The sequence below is a fragment of the Pyrus communis genome, chromosome 5 (genome assembly GCF_041283825.1).
Source record: "Pyrus communis isolate YQ-2024b chromosome 5, ASM4128382v1, whole genome shotgun sequence".
NCBI lineage: Eukaryota > Viridiplantae > Streptophyta > Magnoliopsida > Rosales > Rosaceae > Pyrus > Pyrus communis.
In genome coordinates, this window is record NC_142569.1 from 8,023,572 (window position 1) to 8,043,490 (window position 19,919).

The following is a 19,919-nucleotide window of genomic DNA, read 5'->3' on the forward strand; positions in this document are numbered from 1 at the left end:
AAAAATATTTATTTTTTTATTTTTTAATATCACATGGTGTCCAATCATTGCCTACGTGGATGTCTTATCATCAGTTAACGGTAAACCCAACCTTAACGGATGTATGAAAGTATTCCAAAATTATATAATTTAAGTACCATTCTAAGATGAAAAAAACATCATGTACCAAATGTTGAAAATCAAGAAGTAAACTGATATTAACCCTTTATATATATATGTATTTTTTTTTTTTAAGTATAATACTTATTTACATGAAATATTAAATTTATTTAAATCTGCATAGTCCGACTTGACGCTAAACACCGGCCCGACTAGCGCGTTTTAGAATCTTGCGTCCCAACAACTTACCCGTATTTCTGTTTTAGCATTATTGGCCCCTTGCCTGATTCAACCAAAAATGCAGGTCAATCGGGAATGGATACATTCTGGTGAAGCGCAAAGGTAACCGGAAAGTTCGAAACTAATTATTGCCGGAAATTTTGATATCACGAACGAAAGAGGGTCAATTTCGCGTCTTTTATTCCGCAACGAATAAGTAAACCACGCGAAAGTTTTTTGGATGCAAAATATTAGGCAGGTGCTCAATCTCCATCATGAAGTAAAAAAGGATTTACGTTCGACTCACTGAGCACCAACACACTTATCCTCAAACTAACTTCTTTCCAAAATCCATATTCTACGGACCGGACAGTGACCATGCAAAGTGAGTGGTAATCATGTCCTTCAAAACGCCTAGAGATTTTCGCGACACTGTAAATCGCGACAACACGTTCAACTACAAAATGGATGTAAAAATAGAGACAATCCCCTTATGCTCATTTCAATGGCAGTATGGGGGATATATAAATTTTGGTCTCAACCTTGATTGCCTGATGTTCACCCACGAGGATGTCCACGCCCACGCCCACGTCCAGGAGGTCCACGTCCAGATCTTCCGGTTTGTCTTCCGACAGGTCCTCCACGACCTGTGCTTGGTGTAGTAGAAAGCCCTCTGGCCTGTTGTCTTCGGCGTGCATTCTCCCGAGCTCGTGTTGTTAAATTTATGGTAGTTGACGGAATAGTCACAGGAGACACCTGTCTCACCTCTTCTGCAGTAACACTGGGACTAGCTTGTTTTGAAACGCTTACTTCTGCTGTAGTACTTGTTGAAGTGGTATCTACGATTACTGAGGTAGCTTCGGCAGCCTGGTCAGTCTCCGTCACAGTATGGTCATTACCATCAATTGACTTATCGGAACCATCAGCAGCTTCTTCAGTTGCATCAATGTCATCATTTTTCTCATCATTAAGAACCTCTGGAGAATTAACCTCACCGATATCCACAACAGAACCAGCAGCAACACCATAATCATCCCCCCTAGCTGGGGAAGCCTCGGGAGTTGTTACAGGTTCAGGTTGAACTTCCCCTATTTCAGGACTGCCCATCGCATCACCACCTTCAAGCTCAGAAATATCAGGGACCAGCTCTCCCTCTTCTCGGTCTCCTCCAAAATCACTGGACTGTTGCTCCAGCTCAACCTGATCTTTGGCTCCATCGTGCGATGGTAGATCTTTTCCATCTGATCCATCCACATTCTCCACTAAATCACTATCCTTCTGTGATTCAACTTGACTCAAACCATCAAACTGTCCTTCATTTGGCTCTTCAACCTTCTCCCCAGCAGTCTCAGTTTCTTCTTTCTCGGCATCAACAGCAGCTTCCTCGTTTGAACTTTGCGGCAAATCAACAGCGACGTCTAAAGGTTCATCTTTGACTGGAACACACCCAAGATTTTCTGAAATAGCAGATGGCTGCCCTTCAGTCCCTTGTAGAGAATCTGAACCTTTGGCCTTCTTTGAAACAGGTGCTGCCACCTCAGGACAAATTTCCCCTTGGTTATTTGATTCCTCACGGGACTCAAAAGTAGATGAAGAAGCAAGACGTTTCCGAAGCAGCTGTTGTGGCAAAGTAGCATTGCCTTGAACTTCCATTTCATTCGATGGTGCTTGTTTGCCCCCATTGCGGGTCCCTTCCATCTCTGACATCTCTACATCACCTTGTTGTTCTTCAGGTCTTACAAGCCGGGGCCTAACCAATCTCCTTCCTTGTTTACGGGTTTCGACATTGCCTTGGGGTAAAGTGATTCTCTTTGCGCTTTCTTCAGTGGCTGTGGATGCTAAGCCCCTCTCTTCAGTTGCTTTGGATACTAAGCCCCTTGCAGGACTCGTTGAAGACACAACCGTGGGTGCTTGAGCGGTACCTGCATTGGCACACAAAGTTAACGAATTTACTCATGAATAAAGAAATAGCAGCATTTACAAAATGAAGGATGGGAATGAAAAATGAATAAACCAATCCTCAGTATAAAAAGAATTGCTTAACAAAAGTACCAGAGGTAGCCGGTAATGAAGTATCTGCAACTGGAGGAGTGTTTGCAAGAACACCGTGAGCTCCAAACTCACTGTGAACTGAATGTGCTGTCTTTTCGAAATTTTCGACAGCTAAACCGTAGGCAGCAGCAAGACCATCCAGTATGGTTCCCGAAAGCAGTTGAACAATTGAGGTACCCTAAGATACATGGAATATACTATTAAAACAAACCCAGGTGAAACAGCAAGTATAAACACGGTTTTGAAATATGATGAACAAAGTACGTACAACAAGTTAGAATATAGATATTCATAAGGTGAGTGAAAGGAATCTGCTTTCCAGTTTGATAAATAACAATCAAACCTGAGGAAGACTGTCTTTTGCATGTTTCAGCTTTTCAAGTTCATCTGAAAGCTGCTTCAGAGCCTGCTTATGCTTCTCGAGTTCATTCATGAAGTTCGACTTGTCCTAAAGCAAAAAATATCACATGCATCACTTTGTAATGCAGCATATATTCATATTGAAATTGAAGTACTAAGAACACGTCCACCTGAATTTCAGAAGTAAAGCCTAGGATGTATGGGTAGAATGTATTAACTGACATGGAATTTACAACAATGGACAGATAGAAAACCTGGTCAACATTATTATAGGAATCCGTTACAGCCTTCTCCATCTTCTTGCGCATTGCTTTCTCCATCCGATTTTCATCCTTCTCCTTTCTCAGCTCCTCTCTTTGCCTCTCCAAATGCTTTTCCAGAAGCTGAGCGAGCATAGTAAACGAGTCACAACTTGTGAAAGAGGTCAAAGAGAGAGAAAAAACAAAAATGACCATCAAGTTGAACCTGAATTTTCTGGTCTTTCTCTTCCCTAATTGCTTGCACCCCGGTAGTATCTACTGATGCTCGTTTCACTGTAAGACAGTCCGATAACACAAACAGATAATGAGTGGATTATTTTACAACTGAATGGAAAAGGACTGATGGATGGTTTAAACATACCTAATTTGACTTCCTCCAGCTGTCTAGAAAGAGCCTGATTCTCTTTGCTCAGTTCCTCCTTTTCCTTGGATAGTGTCTCCTTTTCTTTTGAAACGGTCTCTTTTTCTCTTGAGAACATTTCGAGCCTCCTCTGCAGATTGATGAATGGTTAATCACCAACCAACAAATAAGAAAAGTTTTCACCTTATAACACAACACTTAAATGTCAAAAACTAGTCAAGAGAGGATTAGAAATAATATATGCATTTAATTTCAAGTAATAATTGTTCATTATAAAGGACATGAAATTTTAAAAAAACCTTATACTGAGTGGCCATCTTCCTATGCTTCTCGATTTCTGATTTTAGACTTGCCTGTGCATGTCAGCCATAAGAAGGTTATACAAGAGAATCGTATAAGAAATCCAATGACAAGCACTTCTACAAATCTGATCTTAGAATACAGAAATTAAGGTGTACCTCAGCTTGCAAAGCATCACTCATTCTCTTCTCCATCTCAGTCAGTTCCAATCTGCAGTTAGCAATATCTCGCTCCAAACATGATACAGTCTCCTTCTTTTCTGAAAGAAGTTTCTTGACTTCTAGTATTTCAGAATCCTTCTCCTCCAATTTTTTCTAAGAACATAAAAATTAAAATTAATAAAGAAGCATACAATAACAATGATAAAATAAAGCACAAGAAATCACATTAAGTATTTGATATTTGAAGGGAACTGAAACAAAGTAAGATACAAATGCACTTATAAGCACACCTTAGTTTGTACAGATAATCAAATTATAAAGTAAACCAAAAAAGGGACAAACAAGTTAAAGTTTATCGCATGCATAACATAAGTTACGTAACCACTGATAAAGCATCGAGGATTAAAATACTATCATCATTTGTAATGTTTTTCAACATCTTTTTAATGTGGACAAGGATTCACACATAGCAGCGATAACACGTCAGTATATCTCAACTAAGAGGCAAAGATATAATAACTAACAGCAGAAATGCAAGCTTAAAGCAATTAATATGCTTATAAAGGTGTCAGCCTACCTGCAACTGACAAACATCATCCTTTGCGCGATCATAATCTTGAACATCAATATTTCTATACCTTTCAAGTAACTTCAAGAAAGAGAGTAGATTAGAATATTGAATATATTCATCAATAAGCTCATTTGTACTTTTATCTGCAGTTCCGAGATCAATACCTCACGAACCCTCTGTTCTGAGTGTTCTTTCTCTGTCTTTTGCATTTCAATTTCTTTCTTACAGGCTTCCAACTCAATCTGCCTCTCCTGTAGCAATCTCTCTAGGTTCTCAGTCTCGGCTCTAGCTTTTTGTGATATTTCACGGAATTTCTGAAAGAAAAAAAAAGGTATATATATATATATTCTATATATAATGAGTCATGTTTACATGGACGAAGAACAATTATCTACACGGAGGGAATCCTTTCCAGTAAAAATTTGAAATACCTGGCATTCCTCAAAATTGTGCTTGTTTTCTTCTCTGAGTTGGATATTGCTTTCACGAAGTAAGTTCATTTCTCTAACCTGCAAAGACATTTCATCAGGACAGCATAAAGTTAGAAGGGGAAAATAATAGGTATTGGGATATAATCTCAAAATAGTCTGCTGTACAATGTCCACAGAAACACAGAATAGAGTTCAGTGTCAAATAAACAAAAGGTTAAATACTTGAGTGGAATATACTGACACTGCACATGTAGTTTGAGAAACACCATATTACAACAAAATAATGGAAAGAGATCAAGGAATAACAGCTAAGAAGTATAATATACCTCTGGAATTTGAGAACAATAGAACACATTGAAAAGAAACTAACCTGTAGTTGCAAGGATTTCATTTCCTCCTCAGTGAACAATGATCTTGAATTAGTGCGCTCGGCATGAAGTGATGACTGGGCTGTTTCTGAAGCCTTGAGAGCACTCTCAAGCTACAAAAGCAAATATAAAATGAATGCATGAATTCAACCAAGGACAGATGAAATAACCATGATAACACAGAAATACAAAAATCACAACAGACAAACATCCTCAGGATAAATGCAAGAGCACATGGTACCATCAAATGATAGGAACAAAAACAAAGAGACCTCCTAGTCAGAAATTTTATAGGAAAACACTGCAACATGACAAGGCTTTTTTCATGTCAAGAGTTAAAGTTCAATCACAACCTCATTTTTCCATTTGTAAAATAACAAATAATGGCGGATAAGCAAAAAGAAAACGCCTTTTACAAACCCACTTGTGATTGTAATCGAAGCTTTTCTTGTTTCAATAAGGAAATCTCTGTCTCCGCCTGTCAAGTTGAAAACAATAATAATATCAAATTATACTATATATAAGTCTCTGCCTGTTAAGAGAGAACATTGATAACAGCAAAAGAACTTACAATTTCTTTTGTCCGTCGAAGATAACTTATCACATTTTGTAAACCAGCATCACCTGAAATATCTGGACCAGTGCTTGCAGAAGTTCCAACTGAACCACGATCTCTTTCAGTTAGTTGAATGTGCAAAGCCTCAAGTTGACTGTGCAGTATTTTGTTCTGCAAACAAAGTAGGAGCTTCAGAAGAAGACAAGGGAATATGAAAAAAGAAAAATTCAAATATGGAACAGAATTCCAATAAGATGTGCTAAATGCAAGATTCAGTCACAAAATTTCATCTTCCGTATCAAGTCCTAAAATTGGTTATCAAATACAGGACTAGGTTTCAACAAACTTGACTTGTACAGATTATTAACAGCAATTTAGTCGACCTCAGACATAAAACTGATAGAAAAAGAGGACAGTCTGCAAATCATGACAAAATGCACTGCAATAACCTGTTCGTTGATTTCAATGTACTTCTTCTCGGCAACATTTTTTGATTCTTCTAATATTGCCTTCTCAAATTCCCACTTAGACTTGAGTTCATTCTGTAAGTCAAATAAAACAAAATCAGCTTGCATAACACAACCAAACAAGACTTATGGCAAACTGACAATTCCCATGAGAGTAAAGTTACATTTTCGCCCTCGAGTGCATCGGCCAATTTGCGTAACTCTGACATTTTTTCCTGGAGCATAGCCAAATCTTGCGATGTCTTGGTCAACTCCTGTATTGTCTCCGACTGGAGGATAACCTGAACGAGATAAAGAATCATTCCTTAGCCATCAGTGAATAAAATGTATATGAGGGTGAAACAATATGTAAAACATGTCAATCTCAGGTGCTCAACAGCTACTGAAGGAAGATTATAGTAATAATTGCTGACATCCTTTTATTGGGATAAATCGGGGTATCAGAGCCTTTGACGACTAATTTAAAAGCATGTAAAACTTCTTAAACAACAGTTAATTACATATTCATAAGAAATATTCAGCTGATTGGACTCGATCACAGCCTTAAAATTCAATTCCGACAAGCAACACAAGTAAACAAGAAAAAACCACCTGAAAACCCACTATCAAACCACAACCCTATAGAGTAAAAGACTTAAAAAAAAACTGCTGTCAAGAAACCCCCAACATTTCAAACCTTGACAGGACAGGCCCAGTGGAACAGTTTAATCAATGAGAATCAATAGTCCCAGTTTGGATAAGTTTATAAACCATTTTTCTAATTGAAAAGCAACAAATCACTTGACCCCTAATTATACAAGAAAAAGCAAACACATGCAGATTAACCTGTCTTTCATAATTGGCCTGAGCAGAACGCGATCGCTGACGTTCTTTCTCCAAGTCTTCTTTCAAAGCAGATATCTGAATCTCCAGTGACACAATTTGGGAACTACAAATAAAACAGAGATGAGATGCCAAATGGAATAATCAAATTCATGACATAATGAAAAATATGAGGAACCCACGTTTTAGTTAAGGTTTCTTCCTTTAAACTTGTAATTTCTGATAGAGTGGAAGAAAGAGCTTCTTCCTTTCCTGCAGCCGCTGAAGCAACTTCTTGAGAATTCAAACTACACTCGTGTTCAAGTTCAGATACTCTCTCTCTTAGAGAAATAAGTTCGACTTCAAGCGATTTCTTTAGTTTTTCAGCCTGTAAAGTATTTGGGATCATAATTCCGTATAAACTGATGGACATTGAAGTACTAATTCATCCAGAAACTAAATACAGAGAGTAGTACCTCAATCTTGAAGTTTTCATGGGCAGATTCCATCTGCCTCAATGCATCTTCGTTTACCTGAGCTATGCTCTTATACTGTGAAATTAAAATAGAGATAAATCATAAGTTTCAGTAGGCTTTAAGATATTAAGCAAGTCAAGGAACAGTAAGTACCTGTAGCATGTGATCCTTGTTAGCTTGCATTTCCTCTTTCAACTTTTCAATCTCTTCCTTTGCAGCACACAATGTCACCAAAGCCTAATCAACCAAGGCAATGTCAGGATTAAATGACTCAAACTCAATACAAAAGAATGGTACAATCTCCCAAAATAAAAAGCAACCACCGTCAACAAAATGAAAATAAACAAATGCATAGGTTGGGTCTATGGAAATCGTCAAATATCAATGTCAGTAACAAAGAAAACAGAATAATATTAGAAATGGCAACCCCAGAAACATCAATTAACAAAGAAAAAGTAAGCAACATTCAAGAAATAGGCAGGTAAACGGCAGAACTGACCTCGTCACTAGTCAAGGAGGAAGATCCTCTCCCACCATCGACATCAACAACCTGCATCAGTACAAAAAGAGATGCAGAGGAAAACTATATCAGAATTACTTCAGTCCCAAATTAAGGAAAATCAAAGCTGGTTAAGAATATGACATATATCACAGACGAACTTCAGACATGTCAAGAACACCGCTTATTAGAAAATATACCTTAACATCAGAGGACTTAATCCTTTTGTTCAGATCAGTCAGTTTAGCCTGTGTTATCAACAAAAAATTCAAATCTTATCATGTAAATCATAGACATTGAATGGGATAACAATGATACATGAGCTTATTCTGTGAGCCAATTGAAATTGCGGTTACAAACATATAGTGGAGATTATATATATAGAACACGAAAATGAAGGGAAAAAGGACCTCGGCTACAGCAGCTCTAGTCTCAGCAGATGCAACAGCATGCAAAGCATTAGCCAACTCTTTTCCCATTTCTTCAACTTGTCTCATAGCATTTTGTACGGACTGCTCACGGTCAAGTGTGAGAGTACGGGCATTGTTTCGCTCTTCTTGTAGATCTTTCTTGACATCAGCCCACTCCCTCTGAGAATGTAATCATATTGTAATATTTACGCCCTTAAATAAACAGACCTTAACATTAAGTATGGTTTCTATTTGAACACTTCCACATGGATCAAATTAACAGTATAACCCAAAGAGAAAAAACCCATAGACAACCACCCCATCAAACCGGAAGAAAAAAAATATCTGAAGCATCACGTGTACACATGGAGCTAGAGGTGGAACATTATGAGTACATACCTCTATTTGTTTCGTATACTCTTCTTGTCTTCTCCTCTCAGCAGCTCTTGCCTCCTGTAGTTGCACGATAGAAAATCAAATCCAGAAATGAGATGTGAGGGATGAACGTAAACATCCAATTAAAATTAACTTAAAAAGAACAAAGTGAGATGAGCTACCTCACGTATTTCCTCGGCACTCTGAATAGTATCCAAGCTGGCCTGCAGTCTATGGACCCTTTCCGACAAACTACGAACTTCGTCACAAGCACGCTTCTCAGCATGTTCCAACATTTCCTTTTCATGCTTCAAAACAGACACCTGTATTGATACAAGATGTAAAGTGAGAACTTTCAAAAGTGACTAAGCTTCGTAAACTAAGACAATAAGCGTCACCTCCATAGTCAACTTCCTAGTACGCTCCTCAGCAGTTTGAACGGATTCAGAACTTTCACGCAGCTTTCGTTGGTAGTCAACTATCAACTGAGAGAACTCAACGTTTCTTGCTAAAACACCATTTGTTTCATTTCTCTGATATTTATGCATTACAAACAAGAAAACATAAATTAACACTTGAACGTATATTGGTCATATGACTCATATCACACCGCACCAATATTAAAACTTAAAAAAAAATGAGCCATGGGCAGAGAGAGATATTTGACAACACATTCTAACAAAAAGATCACCTGATGCTCAAATTCTTTCATAAAGCTCTCAAGTCTCTCTCGAGCAAAATTTGCTTCCAAAGCCAACTTGTCACGCTCTGACCGCAACGATATGATCTCACTCCTGACCATAAAAACCAAAGTGTTATTGAATAGGCAACTAAATACATGAGGTTGACAGTATAACAAACTAACCAAAAAGGAGAGCAAAACTGCATTGCAGAAACTTTTACTAAACCAATAAACCCAAAAAAGATGGATTATATTGGGAAAGAATTGTTGCGCCTGCCGAAAAGCAGCCATCAACTCCCGTCGAGCTTCATCCAGCTCGTTGACCATACGAAGGCACCGCTTGGCTTCGTAGATCTCGAGGCTGATCCACTCGACTATTGTAACAAATCAAAATAATAGTAGGCACCAAGATTATCACAATAATAACTAACTATTCAAAATTTTGACAAGAGGTCAAAAGTCTAGATAAATACCAAGAGACGTTTACGTACGAAAAGCATACTTAAGAATACAATAAAAGATCTCTGAGGAGGGACAGTTAACAACTTTGTTTACCTGGTACTTGCCAGATCTTCCTCCAGACATTTCACTCGTTCTGCCGTCTGGTCTTGGGCCTTTCTTGTAGCTTCCTACATTAGTTCATATTTTCTATCATATCTTATGGCAGTACAAATTACATATTGGTACAAGTCAGCAATACAGTTAGCAATACAGTTAGCAAGTTTGTTAGTATTTGCTTAGAGTTGTTAGGCTTTCTAGTATAAAAACAGAGTGTGTACTCTTCATTCTTTGAAGTCAATATACAAATCTCATATTTCTCTCTAAATTCTCTCTAGTTCATCTTTCTCAGTTACTCCTCCATTTTATTCGATTCTCAAATATTTCAATGTAGTTAACATGGTATCAGAGCCACCAAGGCTCACGCCATGGATCTTGGTGGTCGATTCCTCCTCTCATTTTTTTTTTTTTCATTACTTTCTATCGTTTCCGCGTATTTGATCGTTTATGCTTCCGTATTCATAGTTCAATTCTCTATTTCTTCAACTTTGTGGTTATGGGTTCGTACTGTTGATGCAATGAGATATTGACTACTTTCGAGGCTCTAAATCATCTGGATCGGATCTTCATCGTCTTCGACTTTTCAAGAATTCAATTATTTCTGGGTTTTTCAAGAGTTGAATTGTTTCTGGGTTTTTCCTCTGGGTTTCAAGATGAAGTGGTGAATTGGAAGCAGTTGTCTAGTGCATTCTTGCACATTATATGTTCGACCGAATTGTCAAGAGTGATTTGTTGGTTTCTTGGGTCTATTTCTTTCCTCTTGGTGGAGTTCGCAGATCACTCTTTGAGCTCTATTTCTGCCACTTTGATCAGTGCTCGGTTTTCTGGTGTGGAGGAAAGTTAAAGAAAAAAATAATAATTGTGCAGTCCACATGTTCAACAAAATGACAGCTCAAGATTTTTGTGAAGGTTATGTTTCCAGTCACTTTCTCTGAATTCTTTGAAAAATTGGAATGATTTCTTAGTGCGATTACTTCTGGGATGTGACAATCAATTGTTTTCATCCAAATTAAGGCATGAATTCATCTCATTTTCGATCATCTTTTCTGAGTTTCATGTTGTTTTCTGATATTGGGGTTCAGTACTGTCAGAATAAGTATTTTGTTGATGGTTTGTGGATTTTACTCTCAATTGGGTGATTCTTGCTGTCCTGCTGGTGAAGTTACTCATGGTTTTGATAATGCAGCTGTTGCTATCATAATTTGTTCTAAATGGGACTTAGTTTCAAGATTATGTACCGTAAGTCCTTGAATTTCTGCTGTCTCTTCATTGGGTAGGAATTGTTCAGGAGCTTATCTCAGCCTATAATTTCAGAGTCTAACCAGTTTAGTTGTAGCATGTATCTACTAGAAGTCCGGTTGTATGTTTCTTGAAGAGATAAAGTTGGAAGAAGTTGTTGACGGTAAATCCCATGAAGGGTAATCCTGTTTTATGAGTAGGTAAATCCCACAAAGGGTAATCCTACATAGATGTTGATTTTCTGTTGTTGAAATTGTGAAGGCCGATGCATTGTTCAAAGAAGTTGTTTCTAGTAAAATCCACAAAGGGCGATCCCGTGGTGCTATAGTTAAGGCCGATGCCACACTATAGTTTGTTAATTTTCTGTTTTTGTAAATATTAAAGGCCGAAGCCAATGTTGAATGAGATTGTTGACGGTAAATCCCACGAAAGGTAATTCCGTAAGAAGTTGTTATACCGGCATGAGGGTGTGCTACAACTACTTTATAGAAGGTTGTTCTTGTGTAAAACTCCCGATAGAGGCAGAGGAATACATGGTGTCTTTATCTGTAAGGCAATGGAAGAAATTTGGACTGACAGACATAGGCTTTTGGTCAACAGCTACAAAGTGGTCATGGGGTACACTTGTTTGATTCAGGGCTTTGGGAAAGCTAGAAGCTTCAGCGATAAGGTTTGAGTATTTTTTGGCATAAGATGATAGGCTTTGTGGGTAACACGCCTCACCGAGTTTAAGTCACTAGGAAAAGTTGCAGTTAGGCTCATCTTCCTTCATGCAACGTCATGTGGGTTCAAATGCAATTGGTCTCTATTGAGATGGGTGTCTGCCTATGGCCACTCAAGGGTGGGAATGGACAAGGCACATAAATTGATATTCATTGCAGCTCCTTCCGAGCTCGAAAGGTGGGATTTTTCCTGCAACGAAGACAAGGATGCGGAGCTACTTGTCTTAGCAAAAGTCTAGCTCTTGCAGTCTTTATTTGCCTATGTGCGGTTCTTAATTGCCTATGCACTTACTCTCTGTCGTATGGTTGTGTGAAGAAACTAAGGATGAGGATAGGGTGCTTTCTTGTTTGCAGCAGGCTAATCCAAAGTGGTGACTCTAGTCAAAGTGCTACATATGGACAGATGTTTGGGTATCAATCCAATGGTGGTTTTCCCAAGTCTACACTTTCAGCGCTACCATGTCTCAATTCTTCCAATCTCAAACTGGGTTTCCCCAGTTGAGATTGGGGGGGAGTAATAAGGGTACAAGTCAGCAATACAGTTAGCAATACAGTTAGCAAGTTTGTTAGTATTTGGTTAGAGTTATTTCTTTGAAGTCAATATACACGTCTCATATTTCTCTCTCTAAATTCTCTCTAGTTCATCTTTCTCAGTTACTCTTTCTTCTCCATTTTCTTTGATTCTCAAATATTTCAATGTAGTTAACATTACCTAGTAACAACAATTCCAAACATGCACTTCCTTATATAATGTCCAATGATCACAATACCTGAGAACTCTCAAAAAGAAGCTTGACGCCAGTTCTTCTTTCTTCTGCAAAAAACAATAAGTAAGTTGTACCACATTACCTTTTCTTTTTTTTGCATTGAAGCAAAATATGTTAAGACCTCTCAATCTACAATACTACTCCATCTACTAGCAAATCTGAAGATAGTCACAGCTTTTGTAGAGGTCTATATCATACATGTGTGTGTATATAATATGTAGAGAGAGAAAGAGACAGCATATTTATGAATTGTACTTCCTTTGATCTTTAGACTTTTTTTCAAATATATAGTTTGCGAGAGGCAGACCTGGAGCAGCCTCTTCTATACAAGGACTAGAAGAATGAAGTTTATGCTCCTCTTCATATAGCCTTTTGTACATTGCAACCTAAGTAGAAATTATGAAGATGCAAGAGTCAGGGCAATCTTTTCATCACCAGTATGTGATTGCCATCACAAAAAGGAAAAAAGAAATATAGTACAAATAACAAATATGTGCGCCCTAGCTACTCAGAAGGCTTAAGAAGAGCTTACAGAGGTGTGAAGGGATTCAATCATGCGCCCTTGCTCTTCAGCTCTTTGTAACACTGCCGCAACTCTAGAGGCAGCTTCATCAGTGTGCTTCTTGATCTCCATTTCAAAATTCTCCTGTAGTTCAAGATTCGCATCAGCTTATCAAATAGTTTTCACAAGCCAAGGTGGTAGTACTAACTACTAAGTTAAAGAAACAAGTTCCATACTGACAAACATTGAAATTTGAAACTCACACCAACCTTGAACTCCATTTCCCTATTTTCAAGCTGGTCAGAAAGATTCCGAACAAGGCTCCTAAGCTGCACATTCTGATCAACTAGTCCATTTATTTCCTTGAAGGTCAACTGTTTGCATTGTTAAACCGAAAAGAAATTCGATACAATCAGCCATACACAAAAAAGAAAAAGCATATGTTTTAAGTGTCATATTAAAGAAAATGCGCATCAAGCTTACCAGATGTTCAGATATCACTCTCTCGGCATCAGATTCAGTGTTCATCTCAACAACGGCAACAGTATCATAGTCATGACTATCATGACCAGATGATGTCCCACGAAGCTGTATATCACGGCATTCCTTCAGAAGGATTGTCACCTACATGTTATCGTAGAACACAAGATAATAAAATAATGGCATAAAACAAAAGGGACCAAAAATTTAAACTCATAGTGACCAATAAAGCTTGCACATTTTTGCAATTAGCGGGAGTGTATTTTTTGAATAAATATTGAAAGACTATAGGACACTACAAACTATGGCAAAAGGTTATCTTGTAAAACATCATGCAGTGTAGTCAGGCAAAATGTATACAAGCACTCGATGTAGTACAATAGCATATTGATGCATGTGTAAGACATGTATTATTAATAGCAAATGATATAATTCTAAGGCAAATAATAGCACGAATAAATAGCATATGATCTTGAAATATAGAAATGGATATTTGATTAATATAGTGAGCTATCTTGTCATACCTATGAAGCATAAATACAGATACGGATATGGATACGGTGTGATACGAATTAATGTTAGTGCGTAATGTGTTACCGTGATCCACTTAAAGGTCTGATTAGACAGTGAAATGAGGATGATGACCTGTATGGAGTATTTTTTACTACTGGTATGTTGAACAAATGAAGGTTACATAACATTGCCACTTGCCAAAATCAAGAATTTATTAAAGAATAGTCAAGCAAACGATACATGCATCTTATTATCAATCTGCACTTTTCTATTACCTCTCGCTGGAGATCAGCAATCTCTTTTCGTGCAAACATGTAGTCACGCTCATGCCTCCTTACCTCAGCCTGGAAAAAAATGCATAAGTATATATGATAGACAAAAATGAAGTATGTACAAAAATCAGGATAACGTCAAAAACCTTTAACTCCTGGATGGTCTTCTCCAAGTTTGCCTGTTCAGAAATCGAGTTCTGCAATTTCTGGTTGATCATAGAATATGCCTCAACCATTCTCTCATGTTCATCTACATAGATGACAACAGTAATTTCAGTGCAACAAATAGTATGCTGTAAGTTGCAAGCAACAAGTTTACCTTGTCCACTCACCAAATAATTATTATATTTTTAATAATAAACACATGGTTCAATCATATGGTCAATCAGAAGTAAAAATAATAGATCTTTTTTTTGCTTTTGTTAGCCTAAAAGTGGATATTTATATGAAAAAATTATGCAGCAGTAGAAATTGCCCAGAAACAACTAGATGAGGTGCCAAACCCATAAACCAGAAGTCTAACTCTTTCTTATATAGCCTAACTGTGAAGAACCTAAATGACAGCAAACAGTGTCATGTTGAAATTGAGATGTGCAATCCTGCTCAGGGAGGCAACAAATGTCTGTTTTTTATAATGGCTGTTTAGAACTAAAGCATCACTATTTGGACTCTTAGTGATTCAGGGGAACGCCTATTCATATACCATGTAAAACATTTCGATAATTTACTTTCATTCCCTGCAGATGCTATTAACATCATTGGTCCTCATCCTAGCATGCAATAGACTTCTCAAACACATAAAATGCCAAACAATAGAATATAATGTCTCAGTTCCTGATGCAGAGTAAGTATTAATTCACTTAATCCTTATTCACGAATCACGAAAAATGGTCATTACTATCAATAGTAAAACATGACTGCTTCCAATATAAGAATATATATATATATATATATATAAGAATATACCTCTTTCATCAAAAATGACTTCCGCTTTCTCCTCTAATTCATATAGAACCTGCAATAATTGGAGTCAACACAGAAGTAAATCAGCCTAACACATAAAAACTTAGGTTAATAATTTGATACAAAGGTTTTATCAGGAAAAAAAAAGTCTGTATGCAAACATAAGTCCCACAATGTTATGCAAGTTCAACAAACACAGGCACTATATTGAGTATTGTCCACTCCTAAAGAGAGGACATATTAATAATTTGATAAAAAGGTTTTATCGGGAAAAAAAAAAGCCTGTATGCAAACACAAGTCCCACAATTTTACGAAGGTTCAACAAACCGAGGCATGATCTTGAGTAATGTCCATTCCCAAAAAGAGGACGTATTATAAATCACAATATAGATCATACCCGTTGCAAGACTGCCTCAGATTCCTTCCTTCCCAACTGCTCATGACGAAAGGCATCAACGGCCTCTTGGTACTTAGCATACATTTTTGCAAGCTATATAAGGAGGGGAGGCATTCAGTACAAAAGGCAAGAAAAAAACCACAAACAATAAACTGAAGAGATGACAAAATATGACTCGCAGTATATTGAAATAACTACTCACACTCCAGCCATCCCGCAGAAGTGAAGCTGCTAATGCTGTTCCTGAAACACCAGCAGGAATCCTTGGGACAACCGCTTGATCAGCCTCAATAATGTCGGTAGATTCAAATGAATTCATCCATCTGCAACAAAAAAATCATTTCAGACAAAAAGATACATGCATATCAGTACAGTCTTATAAGAGCTCCAAACCAAAAATTCTCCAAACGTACGCCTCGGTACTAAAACTACTGAGTGGAAGAAGATTAAGCTCAGTTGATTTCCTGCTAGCTTCGATTTCTGCTTCACATTTTTCAAGTTTCACTTTAAGATCTGCAGCTTCCTATAATCATCATAACCCAAGGGGCAAAAAAATACAGTGAAACATTGTTACGCACTGCCTTTACTAACGGAAAAAAAAATAAACATCGTAATGAAAATGAAACTCAGACACCTTATTGTCTGGAGGTCCAGAGAAAATAAACAGAGCCAACAACATTATAACAAACGAAAAAATACAATTACCAGCAATATCCCATCTCAAATCATCATACCCAAAAAAGATTGCAGAATAACCATGCTCATGAAAATTTAAAATAAAATAAAATAAAATAAAATTACCCCTTGCATCAATGGGAATAGGGGAAGAAATGCAGATACCTTCTCAAGTTGATTTCTTGCAGTCTCTGCTCTTTCAAGTCTTTCCTTGTAATCATTTTCCGCTTGATTCAAATGTGTCTACATGATAGCACACAGAAAATTATAATACAGAAACTCCAAATAAAAAATAAAATAAAGACAAACGAGATTAACCAAGAAATTATCACCTCCAGAGCCTTGATCGCACCTTCAAGGTCTCCTGCCTTTTTGGACCATTCCTCAGAACTTTCTTTGTATAGTTCAACAAGCTTATTTAACTGCAAAAACAACAAATTTTCACATTAAATATAACCAAAATAAGTAATTAAAGAAGCCAACCATTGTGATAGAACTAACTAATCCTCCACATTCTCAAAGCAGAAAGCAAGTTACTAGTACTTTATTAACTAATAACCTATAAAACTCAATTCACAACGACTCCAGTCGAACATATGGCTAAATAAAAGAAATTTTAATATAAAAGCTATTTCAAGGAACTCACTGTTGAGAGTTCAGCAGTTAATCGCTCTTCATTGGCTGCAGCAGCATCTTTAGATGAGTGGAGCTCCTATAAGTGTGAAATAAGTATGAACATGTCAGTTCAGACATAACTGACGAACCACACAAAACATATTTTAGAACACCAAAAGGAATATATCCCCACCTCCTGTAAAGACGTCAGCCGGTCGCCTAATTCCCTCACTCTTTGCTTGTTCCATTTTAAAGAGCTAGAGCAATCATTGAATTGTCTCTCAACCTGGAAATGTTAAAAATCAAGCAAAGAAATAAATACATAAATGTATGTGTATACTTTACAGGCATGCTTACACAGACAAATGCTATGTTCCATGTCAGACAAATCTGCCTCAACATCATGCTTTATAGATGCCCACATAAAACATAGAGAATCTATTTTCATAATGAAAATTACACTTACATCTGCAAGTTTAGAAGACAAATCAGCCTCAACATCAGCATGCGTTCTACGCAGCCGAACGAGACTGTTAACTTTCTCTGTTAACTCATCATTAAGCCAGACATTATGCCTCTCAATAAGTTCCTTCTCCTGTAAATTATAAGATTTGGCACGGTAAACACATTTACGCTCCAGAAGATGTTGAAAGATAACATTATTTTCCAATGGTGAGCAACTATGTAACTAAAATGTAGCAGCATAAGAGATAGTGGAATAGTGAACTAAAAATAAGTTTCATTTCTTGACGTGAACTATAAATAAATTTTACTTGGACTGACCTGTGATAGACGAGTACATGCAGCCTTGGTACGTGCTAATTCTGCCTCCGCTTCGCTCAAACGGGCCTCCCTTTGAGCGGCATTGTCAGAAGATAGTACCTTCAGAATCAACAAAGAGGAGGCGAAAATGTCACTAAATGTATGGCGGATATGGTTTCACCTCAGGAAATGCTAAATAGGAAAATGCAAGAAATCTTACAATCCTGTCGATATAGGACTTGATGGTGGCATTCTTTTCACTAATCTCCAAGTCCTTTTGCTCCACCAACTCTATCAACTGCCTCTTCGATTTGTGCAATTCCGACACCTCCGCCTTAATCCTCTCTATCTCCCCATCCTTCCCAATCTGCACACACAGCAATGCACGAGCGAACGCATCAATACACCAGATCAAAATATATTCATACGTACAAAAAATCGAAAACTGAAAACTAAAACCAAACAAGCATAGAATTGTAGGCTATAGCTATAACTATAACAACCTTCTCAAAAACACTAACAAACAGAAGCATTTGATTATGCAAACTCTAAAATAGAAAGCAACAGAATGAACACAGAAATTAAAGCAATATCGAGCTTCGTACGGATTGGAGATGGAGCTGCTGCTTCTGCGACTGGAGCTCGGCGACCTCGGAGAGGCGGCTGTCGAGGGAGGACTGAAGCTGCGCGTATTCAGACTCGAGCTTGGAGAATTCGTCGGCGATGGAAAGGTACTTCTGCTCGAAGAGGGAGCAGGTCTGTTCGGCCGTGATGGAAGCGGCGTCGTTCTGGGCCCTGACAGTCTCAAGCTCCTTGTACAGGTCCCGAATATAGGCGTCGGCCTTGTCCGCCACCCAGACGGCGTCGTTGCCGTGGCGGGAGAAGTCCTCGTGGGAGACGAAGAGCGGCATCATTTCCGAGTATCAGGTAGGGGTTGGGGTTTTGTGTTGTGCCCTACTTTTAGAACGATCGATCAGAGTTCATGGGAAAATGCAGAGAAGATGACAAATGGGAGGAGAGATTGAGAGAGAGTGGGAAAGTGACGACGGAATTGATTCGAAGGGAAGGGAAGGGAAGAGAGAGAGAGAGAGAGAGAGAGAGAGAGAGAGAGCGCACTGGAAATATGCGGCGGTTCGGGTTTTTTCTGTAGGCCCTCCTCGGACCCTGGTTTGTTTCCGTTATTGGACCGGGACCTGGGCTAGTTCGGCTGGATCTTATTGGAGAAGGAGACCCGGGCTTATTGTGGACCCTCCTCAGCCCATCAAAATCTGTGATTATTTTTCGGGCAGGCCCAACATAGAGTTTGATTTTTGTTTTTCCGGATATGCGTAAATACAATTACGATTTTGTTCTCGTTTTATTATTTTTAAGAAAAATTAGTGAAAATGTCTTGAAAATTTTGAGTTTTAATCAAAATGACAAAAAAGTGTTGTAAGTGAATAGTAGGAGTAACTTTTTAAAGTAAAATTGTCCTTTTTCGTTGAAATAAACAGTACCGGAAGTGTTTCATTAAAACTCCCTTATTTTTATTCAAATAAAATTTTAAAAGATTTTAAAAATCCTTTACAAATTCAAGCAGTGGTTTAATCAGGATTTTAAATGAGTATATGACAATTTATTTGTCTTTGATCAAGATTTTTTTGTAGCACTCCTCGACTAACTAAGCATATATCAAACATTGATTCCGCTTGCATATGCATTCTTAAACGTGGCCCTAAGCGCATGTTAAATTGGCACGTAGCTCCCTTCATGTAAGGGGAAAGAGCTTCTGCCTCTGCCATAAGAATAGTAGCAGGCCTTGGGGGTTTTGCACCTCCAATCAAAGGAAAAGTTAAACTTTGAGAACACCAGTCCAAGCTGCATAAGCATGATCTCTTTATTTGCAACCGAGAAATGATGACCTCAGAGGTATTTTATTTTAATTGGTGCGTTGGAGATACACTTTCAAAGAATAAGAATTTAATTACTTCCTTTTATATTCTTTCCTTTAACTAAAATTTATGTA

The 19,919-nt window shown here is 37.8% G+C and overlaps 1 protein-coding gene across 1 annotated transcript; it reads right to left on the reverse strand.

The window, feature by feature from the left end:
* Positions 1–783: 783 nt before the first annotated feature.
* Positions 784–19,071, reverse strand: LOC137723809 (nuclear-pore anchor). Its single transcript, XM_088694062.1, has 47 exons — positions 18,520–19,071; positions 18,135–18,281; positions 17,936–18,034; positions 17,619–17,747; positions 17,346–17,438; positions 17,184–17,249; positions 16,870–16,959; positions 16,703–16,780; positions 16,276–16,385; positions 16,065–16,185; positions 15,863–15,955; positions 15,468–15,516; positions 14,648–14,751; positions 14,505–14,573; positions 13,720–13,860; positions 13,506–13,610; positions 13,267–13,380; positions 13,042–13,120; positions 12,738–12,781; positions 10,004–10,077; positions 9,458–9,560; positions 9,165–9,299; positions 8,949–9,089; positions 8,791–8,844; positions 8,392–8,571; positions 8,182–8,229; positions 7,982–8,032; positions 7,636–7,719; positions 7,483–7,557; positions 7,210–7,394; positions 7,031–7,133; positions 6,370–6,486; positions 6,188–6,280; positions 5,754–5,909; positions 5,607–5,660; positions 5,185–5,295; positions 4,815–4,892; positions 4,548–4,697; positions 4,390–4,461; positions 3,810–3,965; positions 3,651–3,704; positions 3,352–3,481; positions 3,196–3,263; positions 2,985–3,113; positions 2,714–2,818; positions 2,371–2,548; positions 784–2,240 (listed from the first exon to the last, which is right to left on the reverse strand). The coding sequence occupies exons 1-47, from the start codon at positions 18,826–18,828 to the stop codon at positions 877–879; spliced, it is 6,288 nt and encodes a 2,095-aa protein (XP_088550188.1). The 5' UTR covers positions 18,829–19,071; the 3' UTR covers positions 784–876.
* Positions 19,072–19,919: the final 848 nt, after the last annotated feature.